At 41.2% G+C, this 12,799-nt stretch overlaps 1 protein-coding gene across 7 annotated transcripts in view; it reads right to left on the bottom strand.

Annotated features, from left to right (window-relative positions):
* LOC124141783 (receptor-type tyrosine-protein phosphatase F-like) overlaps positions 1–12,799 on the bottom strand; it is a 76,700-nt gene that overhangs the window by 27,116 nt on the left and 36,785 nt on the right. For 2 of the 7 annotated variants that reach the window (XM_048400256.1, XM_048400258.1), the window contains exons 3-9: positions 8,912–8,954; positions 7,502–7,596; positions 5,019–5,151; positions 3,667–3,815; positions 2,135–2,262; positions 1,269–1,416; positions 418–550 (exon numbers count right to left, since the gene is read on the bottom strand). In XM_048400256.1, the coding sequence (XP_048256213.1) occupies positions 418–550; positions 1,269–1,416; positions 2,135–2,262; positions 3,667–3,815; positions 5,019–5,151; positions 7,502–7,577 (767 nt within the window). In that variant the 5' untranslated portion in view covers positions 7,578–7,596; positions 8,912–8,954. Of the gene's footprint in view, positions 1–417; positions 551–1,268; positions 1,417–2,134; positions 2,263–3,666; positions 3,816–4,988; positions 5,152–7,501; positions 7,597–8,911; positions 8,955–10,523; positions 10,670–10,695; positions 10,845–12,799 lie in introns of those variants that run through there. The other 5 variants (XM_048400257.1, XM_046509881.2, XM_046509890.2 and 2 more) reach the window with 5 other exon arrangements.

The following is a 12,799-nucleotide window of genomic DNA, read 5'->3' as shown; positions in this document are numbered from 1 at the left end:
CACCCTTTCATCAACTGTCCCGGTGGGAAAAGTGTGACAATCCTTTACATGATATGTAACATTGCAGATTCGATTCACGTCGTAGAATTTTGGCATTCCTTTGAATTTTATAGTAATTGCCAAGGTATTCCGTAGAAAGACTCTGCTAAGAGGTTCTTCTGCAAAAACAAGGCCCGTAAAAAAATAGGATGACGTCACTAAAGGTTAATAGTTATGAAAATGTACTACTTTGATAGGTTATGCAACAACGCAGTGTTGTTTTGACACACATCGACCAGCTAATACATTTGAGTAAATACGCACTTGAGTTGACCCATTGTTACTTTCTTGGGAAATATAATTATGCATTTCTAAATCAATACAAACGAAACAAAATGTCTGCTATACAATTGATTGAAATAGCGTGGCTTTTCCTACTGATTCGCGCCTGTTGCCGTCCAGATGACGGAGACGTTTATGTCCTCTGGGTGCTGGTGCCCCACGATGTCCCAGCCTGCAGTCAGCGTCTTCCAGTTGCTCACGACGAAGGTGAAGTTCGTCGCTTCTGGGTCTGCAGTAACAATATCGTGAACATGATGTTGCGAGGAGGTTGAAAGACGCGGACATATAAGCATATGTATAATTTGTTTGTTAATTGTCTAGCCCCATTCACATGGACAAAATTTACTCATGTAAGCAAATTTACTCTTGGAGTACATTTACTCATGTAAGCAAAAGTATATTTACATTGCGTTCACATGAAGTTTATGCAAGGCAGAAGTAAACATTATTTCATAAATAAATTGTGGACTTTTATCATTTGAGGCCATGTCGCTGTCGAAGATAATCAACCAGAGGCGAAAGAGAGACTTTCAATACTTTCTTTGTATGGGATTAGTCTTAGGATTATGCCAGGAAAGAGAACTGTGGAAGAGAGAACGTTCTCAACACTGGTGGAACAATGTCGTCAAACGATCATTTGATGATAAACTGTGAATCGATAACTTTCGCATGACACGCGAAACATGTTCAAGCCCTGTCTGGAGCTCGGCATTAAGGGGCTAAAACAAGGACTGGTCGGCTCGGAGTCAGTATACTGTGTCTGAATAGGGTATTCATGTTAAACTGCGGCATGGTATCTCAGTGTGCTAGCACTATAAATCGGCATCAGTCCGGACTAGTACAAGCAGCCACACAAACACACACACGTACATGCACGTCGTTATATAAGTGCAATAATCTTGGACGCGACGTTAAAACCCATTTCACCTTAGCTCACTAAAACTTACCTTCTGTTGTGTTGGCAAGCGCTGTCCTCGGGTCACTCGGGTACCCATGCCCATATGCATCGGAGGCGGAGACGCTCAAGTTGTATCTCGTGTTTGGAGTCAGTCCGCAGATCGTTATAGTATGCTCGGATGTTTCAGTGGTGTTTGTCTGTGAACATTCAGAATCATTTAAAGCATGTTACGCTTGGAGGGTACATTGATCTATCGGTGAACTGTAGCATCTTTCCACGCTCAAACACAGAGATGATAATGTTATTAAGGAAACAAGAGGGGACCTAGTTATTGTTTAAAATCATGACGTCATATTAGATTTTATCATCCTAAAATGGCTTGGGTGCGATCTCCTGGAAATATATGGCATCACAATGTTTTTGCAGACCATTGCGACGTCATCGGTTGTCATAACGTCATAATCAAATGACATCACTTATCTCGCTGCTACTGAAACTGTTCAGTTCTACTTTTAAAACTCAAGGCGGAGGTTAATACTGTTAACAAACTGAAAACGTTGGAAGAATGATTTTGGGATGATAAATAGAATCTCACCCTCGTGTCTTTTGATATCAAACATATCAACCCTCAGAGTTCTAACTTTTAGTAACTGGTGTTGATATACTAGTATTTGATATCAGCAGACACTTGTTTGAGATTTTTTAAATACTGCCTGGGTAAAAACTCTTCATTGTCATAGCAACACGTGTATTAATAAATGGTGACCATTACAAAGACGGTATAATGCAAAACCATTTGCTCGAACATAAACAAATTTGTTCAACAGATTTAGTTTCGCTTTATTCTGTGCTTCTTGGAAAATCAGTTGAGTTCTTGAATTACAATTAAATTAAGTGAGTATCGAGGAGACGTACAGAGGTGAAAGTACTGTACGTCACTCTGAATGTGACAGTTCTGTCCCATGTGTCTTTGTTCCACGCCAACCCTACACAACGACTGGTGACATGGGTGACGTTCAGAGACTCCACAGGTGCCGGTTTCACTGAAACATGAAAGTGAGTGAGTGAGTGAGTGAGTGAGTGAGTATGGTTTTACGCCACTTTTAGCAATATTCCAGGAATATCACGGCGGGGGACACCAGAAATGGGCTTCACACATTGTACACATGTCGGGAATCGAACCCGGGTCTTCGGCGTGGCGTACGCACGCTTTAACCACTAGGCTACCCGACCGCCCCGAAACATGAAAGAGGAACCCTAAACAAACGGATTGTTCAAATTACTGCAGGGACACCAAGTTAACGGCTAGGATAACTCCGTGGAATGCTGAATTATCAAGCACACTTATTAACCTGTCTGTTGGCTATATTAAAAAGGAATTGTGATATCAAACTTTCGAGGTTTCATTTATCAGATGAATTCATATTTTGCACAAATATGTTACATATTTTTCATATATAACAGTATGGTCAGTGGTAGATACATTTAGGAAATCTTTTTTTGTCAAGTGACAGATGTTGTTTTTCTCTGACAGAATTGTCAGTCGGGGGGAAAAGAAAAGAAACAAACAGCCAGGAGTTAAATCATCAGTTAGTTTCCTCATTAACGTACAGTAAACTACGGTTATAACGAACACGCTTATAACGAACTGACGGATATAACGAACTTACTTTTTTGGTCCCGACTATTTACTGTAGTTATGCTGTATATATGTTTATAACGAACTACGGTTATAACGAACTAAAATTAGTAGTCCCTTTGAGTTCGTTATAACCGTAGTCTACTGTATCATAACTACAGACATTTGCGAAAGTCAGGACCCGGAAGGACAAGTTTCCGGTTAACCGGAGTGCGGACATGCGGTTTTTTACAGTACATGAAAATGACACAAGACACGATAAACTGAAATCATGGTTGTGGGTGATATGCAAAGATATCTTTTGGATATTTTTTTATTAACGAGACAGAGCACGGGTGGCCGGTCGTCTGTGGCGCTGCAGTTCGCCGCGCAGAGTTGTGTGCCTTAGGCTAAACAGGATCCTATGATCGTGTATGATACTTGATTAGTCAGCACCATACACGTGCTCGCAGTGTAAATGTCACTTTGCATCACCTTCGTCTTTCTTTTCACATTATAATGACACTCCGCGATGTCACTGAAATTATGTCAACAGTGAGTGAGTGAGTTGGGTTTAGCGCCGCTTTTAACAGTATTCCAGTTATATCGCGGCGTGTCAGCTTAATGTGGGAGGAAAGCCCGAAGTGATGCAGGTCTCAGACGTTTACCACTTCGGTGAAACCCACGAGCACGGGTATGGTGCTGACAAACCTAGAAACCATGTTCAGGTCAGCGTGCCCAGTCCCCGTCCGTCGCCAACAAGAATAGGTTTCCCGGATTCGGAAATAATGATGAAATATACCGATAAAATGGGAGGCTAGTACCCTACCATGATCCCTTGTCGTCATCGACATGCTTTTGACAGAAGCGCCATCTTGAGTGCTCAGTGTTATGTTGAATGTGTATCTTGGGGAACCCCTGAAGTTTGACTCATCCAGGAAGCAGGATCGATGTGTGCTCTCGGAGCAATAGTACCAACTGCAATGTCAAACAGTATAAGATGAATATACACAACTCACAAAACACTCACAGAAGACTCACAGAACTCTCACAGATCATGTTATGTAATTAATAATATCCCGAAAAGTACAGCTTAAGAGGGGGCACGGGTGGCCCAGTCGTCTAAGGCGCCGCGATTCGCTGTGCAGAGTTGCGTCCCTTGGGCACGCCAGAAATCTATGATTGTGGGTTCGAATCCCGGTTCGCCCGATTATGTTTCTAGGTTTGTCAGCACCATACCCGTGCTCGTGGGTTTCACCGAAGTGGTAAACGTCTGTGACCTGCATCACTTCGGGCTTTCCTCCCACATTAAGCTGACACGCCGCGATATAACTGGAATACTGTTAAAAGCAGCGTTAAACCAAACTTACTCACTCACTACAGCTTAAGAACAAAAGAATCCTATGGGTTCACAATAAACCCGTAGGGCACAGCCTTGTACAGTATTTCAGTTATATCACCGAGTGTCAACTTGTTATGAGGGAAAACAAGAAGTGTCTTAGACGTAAAACCCACCAGCAGGGGTATGGTGCTGACAAACTTTGAAATATAATATGAAACAATTTCAACCTAAAACCGAGGAGGAGAGTTTTAACTGACTTATAAACCTAAATGCAAGAATTACAAGAAATAACAAAAAACACCGGGATACCATATAGTGACACAATGCAGTAGTCGCGGTATATAACGGACTCAGTGACAGGGTAGACCGCGAAGATAACGTGCAGCATGCAGACAACTGAATTCATGACATGTGAGACTGAACACCCTTTCATCAACTGTCCCGGTGGGAAAAGTGTGACAATCCTTTACATGATATGTAACATTGCAGATTCGATTCACGTCGTAGAATTTTGGCATTCCTTTGAATTTTATAGTAATTGCCAAGGTATTCCGTAGAAAGACTCTGCTAAGAGGTTCTTCTGCAAAAACAAGGCCCGTAAAAAAATAGGATGACGTCACTAAAGGTTAATAGTTATGAAAATGTACTACTTTGATAGGTTATGCAACAACGCAGTGTTGTTTTGACACACATCGACCAGCTAATACATTTGAGTAAATACGCACTTGAGTTGACCCATTGTTACGTTCTTGGGAAATATAATTATGCATTTCTAAATCAATACAAACGAAACAAAACGTCTGCTATACAATTGATTGAAATAGCGTGGCTTTTCCTACTAATTCGCGCCTGTTGCCGTCCAGATGACGGAGACGTTTATGTCCTCTGGGTGCTGGTGCCCCACGATGTCCCAGCCTGCAGTCAGCGTCTCCCAGTTGCTCACGACGAAGGTGAAGTTCGTCGCTTCTGGGTCTGCAGTAACAATATCGTGAACATGATGTTGCAAGGAGGTTGAAAGACGCGGACATATAGGCATATGTATATATTGTTTGTTAATTGTCTAGCCCCATTCACATGGACAAAATTTACTCATGTAAGCAAATTTACTCATGGAGTACATTTACTCATGTAAGCAAAAGTATATTTACATTGCGTTCACATGAAGTTTATGCAAGGCAGAAGTAAACATTATTTCATAAATAAATTGTGGACTTTTATCATTTGAGGCCATGTCGCTGTCGAAGATAATCAACCAGAGGCGAAAGAGAGACTTTCAATACTTTCTTAGTATGGGATTAGTCTTAGGATTATGCCAGGAAAGAGAACTGTGGAAGAGAGAACGTTCTCAACACTGGTGGAACAATGACGTCAAACGATCATTTGATGATAAACTGTGAATCGATAACTTTCGCATGACACGCGAAACATTTTATGAACATGTTATGTTCTTTGCAAGGAACTACAGCAGTATCTTCCTGATTATCAGTATCTTGGATTTAATATGCTTACGTAAGCAAATAGAGAATCTGTTCACATGACCAGAAATACTCCATCAGCATTTATACTTATGAGTAAATATACTTTTACTAGACCTCATCAGGTGTAGCAAATATTTTTTGACTCATGCCTCTTTACTCCTGGAGTATATTTACTCACGTAAGCAAATGCGTTCACATGCCACCATAAGTAAATTTACTTATGTAAGTATATATACTCACGTAAGTAAAAGTGTCCATGTAAATGGGGCTTAAGGCCGCTTTCAAAACTACTCCAGTTACATGACGTAGACATTACAGGTCTGTAGATAATGGATTCAGGGCCAGACGAACCGATGATTTATGTACATGGTTGTGTGTATGTGTTCAGGTGCTTGCGTGTATGTGTTCATTCACATGTTGGCGTGAATCTGTTCAAGAACATATGTGCTTGTACAGTGTTGCCTAGCAATGTTCATCGCATGGATGGTCGTCATTGACTCATTTGTCGCAACAGGATATGGTCAACGTGATTCTAATTTTGCAATACTCGCATTCTTTTTATCAGTTTGCTTTTAAGTCAATATTTCGTTAATAGAAACAAATATTGATATCACATGTTACGACACAAATATTCATATTCCCACAAACAGCAGAAATTTAGGCACAGAATAAATATGGGCGGCGGATGTAATATATCCAAAGTAGTATAGAACGGGTCCGCAGGAACACGGGTACATGTACTTATCAGTTTTCTATCTATTTTCAAAATAGCACGTTCTGAAGTAAAACTGTGCACATCATGTTACACGATTAAAACTCAAACCGTAGGGGTTATTTGTCATCGCGTTAAATGGAAAGGCTAGCATTGAAACATCAACTATGCAAGTCGGGACAGGGCTGAATAATTCTTTACAAATGGTTCACAATAGTACGCAGCGCGGGTGATTCGAAATCCGGTTGCCTTCAGCGTTATAGTCAATGCAGGGTGACGTGACTCCCTCGTTGTTGCGCGCTAAATGTAATTAAACGACACTGCTAGCTTGCTGATTGTGTAGTCTTATCTATTTCTTCTATATTTTTTTCCATACAGGTTGTCTAACGTTCATGGTGTACAACGTGCAGACCGTACAAGATGAATTTGATCCAGCTAGACGTACATTTTTTATTCCTACATTACCCGGCGTATACCATGTTGACACAACCCGTCTCTATTGCGGTATGATGTACTTTCAACACACACCCTGTATTCATCAAACCAGGTCGCACGCTCTAGCGAGCGCGGTCAATTTGAAACGACTACGTGAGTTGTACACTAATTGTAATTTCTACTAACGCCTGAAATAAACGAAACCATTATGACCAATAAACAATTTGAAACGACGTGGTCACGTGAGTTGTCAAGCGCGCTCAATTCAAACTGGGCTGCTTGTCTATTCAGGTCAGCACGCTATACATTTAGCTCTATTCATAACCCTTTACTTTTGTTTTCTTATGAATTCTTTTCTGCCTTATAAACACACACCTTTCATCCCCCCTCACCTGTGACGCGCTGTTGATGCATGAGTCATCCTATCCGATCACGTGACTTGGATCAACCAATCACCTTCGCATCCGCCTGGATCAACCGGATCAACCATAAAAGGTTCCTGCGGACCCGTTCTATACCACTATCCAAGCATGGCTATTGAATGAGTGGAGTATTACGCCGCTTTGAGTAGTATTTCAGTAAGAACACAACGGGAAACACCAGAAAATAACTTCGGAATCGAACCCGGATCTGCGTCTTGACAACCCAACACTCTATCAGCTAGTCTAGCCCATGTAGGTATAACTTAGATACTTACCGGCTGTACATGAAGACAGATGCCACGCCAGCAGCACGATGGCCCACAAGACCAGAGGACATACACTATGGGGCATGTCAGCAGTCTAGTGTCACCTACAAGGAATTCATTTATTCATTAATAAAGACATTAGGTCCGTATACCATTGAACGAGTACATGGCACTCTACTGCGAGGTCGTTGGCCAAATATTGTTTTGTTGCCATAGCGTTACTCGTTTACGAGGCCAAAGGAAAATCTTAAGATGTAAACTTGTAAATTTGAAATACAGGAGTCTAGGTGGCAATTTACAACAATGGAATGTCACAATAAAAGAAAACTGTTCCGATGAGTTATCAACTTGAGTTGATTGCAACGTAAAATGTATGTTTAATTAAAACAATTATTTATATTGGACATCGTAAAAGTAGTGAGGAAAATGTTTAATGCAAGATCTTTTGGGGGTTTCCTCGTTTCACTTTCGGCACTGATATACATATTAGATAACGTAAAATAGTGTGCGACCAGATACTCGGAGCACAGCTGTTGCTAAAGCCAGTACACCAAATCATTCATATACAATTGACAATCAAATTCAGAAGCGATGATGATGACAAAGCGACATCGTTATTATTAGCAATATACAAGCTAAGGCGACTGTGAATCTCATACTTTAACAAAGACAAACGACGGTCGTAGTGTCAAGATCGTTTGTGCATCGGGCCCCTAGGTCCAGTTTCATGCATTGTAGGGCTGCTAATACCGAAATCCCCATTTACATGTATGTGTATGGAAAAGTGATAGCAAGGAGAAAGACTAAGAAATTAAAAAATAAAAAAACACAAAGACAAAAGTGATCATGTGCTTAGATATCTTATTGTGATTGTGAACTTTCTTAAACAGTTGGAATTATTGTATTATATTGCAATATGGATGGATCCAAAGGTTATCAATTTAAAATAAAAACAACTTTAAACAAATTCTTATTTCAAATGAAATTTGGTTGTCACATTTGGTCTTCGCTATATGATAAAAGCGACAGAACCTTTTCCATATATTCATAGGAAATCTCTGCTAAAAGCATAGTCGACTGTATGATTCCGACTGTATCACGAACATGTGTTTAGGAATCACTGTCAAATAGTGTTGATACCAGAAATGGGAACAAGACTGGTCCATTTTCAGTCCTAGATATAGATGTGATTACAAAACTTTAAGTGACAGAAAAATTGAGCTGGCATTCTTTTTTCCTCAAATAATCCTTAAAACTAAATCTATCTACAGGTTGTTAGTGTGTACGAACTAGCAGACACATCGACATGTAATATGATATAGTCCATATCATCATGACTGTTATTTATATTTTTTTATGATCTCAGTTAATTTTGCCCTGGTTAATATATTGAAGCATAAACACACAAAACATATTCACCGTGGTTTCTTCTTGCTCCTTGCCAGCCTCACTCACACCAACACTGAAGGACAGCAAGAAATAATTCAGCTAGTTAGTAAATCGTATCACGCATGGGCATTATGACACAAAACCCGGTGTTTTCGCCGAAATGTAATGTATTCATTGACGCTCATGAATATGCATGTAAAATTCACCAGTCTTTGTTTACCTTCAGCGGGAAGTTCACTGCTCAGTGTGAATTGACTTTTAATATCACTCATATTGTGTCGGTTTTCCGTTATAAATTCTTTAACAGGGACAATCTGACTTTGGGTGGGGTAGCAGTGTTACTGTGAGCAGGGGTTAGAGGGGAGTGTCTGAGGCTCAGTCACTCTGTTCATGGGTATGAACACTACATTAACCTTTTTAATAATGAAGGGCTTTTCAGCAGCAAAACATTTCACGAAAGTGTTGATCTGCTGCAGCCCGTGCGACTACTCCCATCCCTCATCCCTACTACTCAAAAGAAGTTAAGGACCACCCGATTCGTTCAGTACCAGTAACAACGAGAGAAGCGCGTGTACGCTGCTTATAATACTTGTATGTTCGTATATGCAGTCGGTCGGCAGGAAGTGACAATATTGAGTCGATGGCTTGTGGTATATGCAAGTTTACTTTATACCGGGAGATTACAGGGAGATTACATTTACAAGGTTACATTTTGGCTAGACTAACGAGTCTATGCATAGTCCAATCAAAACCGCGCTGCGAAATCGAAATCCGGTTCGTAAATTGTCATGCAGATTTCGGTCGATTGCAGGATTTGCAAAACATGTGCACCGCTAACTCGTTGCCTTTTAATCAAGGTGCTCACGTGATTTGATGCACTTCGCGATGTAAGACTCGTTTTATCACAATATATAGATATTGATTATCGATCAGATCGTCTTGACTGGGCGCCGCCGTTTTGTTTGAAGCAAATGCAAGTGAAACGAGAGGTGGAATCTGATTGGTCCATAGGAGAGGCATAGAAGGGACATAACTCGTAACAGTCACTGGTGGCGCTACGATCATGCCCAGGAATTCCAAACTAGTTCGGCAAGGGTGGAAACTGGACTTGTATAGTCAGTTAACTCTCTTTCCTCGGGAAGATGCTAATTCCGGCCTCCTCACCCCATTAGTTTAACGTTAACACGACTACAAAATACTAATATAATATATATTAACACAACCTGTTCAGATGTCATATTCAAAATTATATATATTATCAATTCGGATTTCAAGTAATATTTCGAAATATCCAACTACGTATTATAGGTAGTGGGCTGTATGTGGTAGAATGACCACCATCACCTGCCTTGTATGGTCTGTTTAAAAGGACACTTTCGCCCTGGGTACGAACTTACTATGCAATAATATACTATATATACCAGGGAGAACACAATTCTGGATGTATTCTTGTTGGGCATGTGTGAGTGTACACCAAAGATATAACACTGTTTACACAGATAAATAAACACACAAGTGACTTTCATTGTCGACGGTAACGCATAGATCGTGTGTAACAGCAGGTGTATACATCTCCACGGTATACATCGTTTTGGTGTAAAACAACGTTTTATGTGTTCCTAACATGCAAAAAAACTCTCACCTTCTGGCTGTCATAGATTCATAAGAATATCTCGTCAGATCACGTTAAATACACGTGACAAATTTCCAAAGCTCTTCAGGTTACGCTACCCGTGTGAAGGCATGGGCTGACACCTTTTTCAAGAATTGAAAACCGTTGCGGCGCTCGTACCTTTCGTACACTGAATACTCACGCTCTGATTCAAAGACAGCGTTGTATAATGGATCGTCAAAGCTTCTATGCAAGTTGCAGCATGACTATGTCATTTTGTTGATTCCATGTTCAACGGTTCTACAAGCTAACAATGCAAGTGATCGGTGTTTGAAGTGTCTGCATTGCCACCAGATTGTGCAGTGATTAACAGCATTGTGAGCAGTGTGGCTAGGTAACCGTGAACAGGAAAGATCCAGGGTTCGACAGGTGCATGAATGCGTATCAGTTAATGTTTGAAGGACACATGTTGAAGTAAACATGTCAACTAAATATCTGTTAACATATGGGTAGAAATTAACAAAAGGAGCGACAGTTACCGACATTTTCCTTCAATGGTTTCACAAAGAACAAATACAGTTTCCGCCATGATCATGAAACATGCATGAGGAACGTTGTGTCATTTTAAGTATGACGTTGCCCTCTTTCAAAGGAGTTGGTTCTCCGAAACCTTTTAATATGCAGGTGCACATTTTCCTCATTTCAGTTTCCACGCGCTAAACATATGTGGATTTAATATATATGCTAATCAGAAGAAGTTAAAGAACACCCGATATGTTCATATGAATAGTGTTAATCTTTCACCATGACAGTCATATGTAGTCATATGAAAAACAATCGGGTGTTCTTTAAAATCTTTTGAGTAGTATACATATGTATTGAAAACTCTGTCATGGTTAATCCATATTTGTCACATGTTCAAAATCATCCTGTTTTATGCTAACTCAGATTAACAGTACGAATCCATTTATGTTCAGTACTAATTCGTCATTCAGTAGCTACTAGTAAGTGAGTTTAGCTTTTTCGCTGCTTATTGAAGTATTCCAAAAATATCACGGCGGAAATGGCTTCACAAATGGCTTCACACATTGTACTCATGATGAGAGTCGAACCCGGGTCTTCGGCGTGACGAGCGAACGCTTCACCAACTAGGGTACCTAACCGCCCGCAGTAGTAACTAAAGGTTGGGGGACATTAAGTTTTTCTGATTCTCTTTCACCTCATCACCCATGAGAGACACGGGGGCACGGGTGGCCCAGTCGTCTAAGGCGCCGCGATCCGCTGTGCAGAGCTTCGTCCCTTGGACACGCCAGAAACCTATGATTGTGGGTTCGAACCCCGGTTCGCCCCGATTATGTTTCTAGGCACCATACCCGTGCTTTCACCGAAGTGGTAAACGTCTGAGACCTGCATCACTTCGGGCTTTCCTCCCACATTAAGCTGACACGCCGTGATATAACTGGAATACTGTTAAAAGCGGCGTTAAACCCAACTCACTCACTCACTCTTGGGAGACACGTGATGTGCAGGGTGTATTACTGCGGGTATCTGTACGCTGGATCACATGAACGCGTTTTACTTTTTAGCCGTTGTATCGTTTATACGTGTATTCATATTGGAGTTCTATTGCATAATGGACAGCTTTTCAATTCATAACCTAAGGCATTACTACCTCGAAGGAAGAGCGCAAAGAAAACCGGGGTTTGAATAAAAAAGCGACAAAACCCTTTCCATAATCCTGAGGAAAGTGTGCTGTGATAGCCTTTACTCCGTCTCCATACGCGGGGGAAGTGAAGGTACACACACCTCAGGTCAGTTTTAATTCCATGTTCATATTTTGTAGACAGGAAAACCTGGAGATGTCACGTTACAAATGCTGATAAAGACCTGATGTAATATTAAAGATAGTGTGTGACCTATTAACACATGACCTATAAACAAGCTATTCCGATACCACTGCCCCCCGATACCAATTCTTCCCGCCGTACTCCCCCTACACACACACAATCCTCCCGCCCACTCAATTCTTCCCGCCCTACTCCCCTACACACACACACACACACACAAACACACACACAATCCTCCCGTCCCCGATCAATTCTTCCCGCCGTACTCCCCCTACACACACACACACACACACAAACACACACAATCCTCCCGCCCCCCTCAATTTTCACCGCCCTACTCCCCCTACACACACACACACATACACTAACACACACACACACACACACACACTAACACACACACATACACACACACAGAGACTAACACACAATCCTCCCGCCCCCTCAAATCTTTCCGCC

The sequence above is a fragment of the Haliotis rufescens genome, unplaced genomic scaffold (genome assembly GCF_023055435.1).
Source record: "Haliotis rufescens isolate VD_foot unplaced genomic scaffold, xgHalRufe1.0.p SCAF_2, whole genome shotgun sequence".
NCBI lineage: Eukaryota > Metazoa > Mollusca > Gastropoda > Lepetellida > Haliotidae > Haliotis > Haliotis rufescens.
This window is presented reverse-complemented; position numbering and strand designations above follow the sequence as displayed.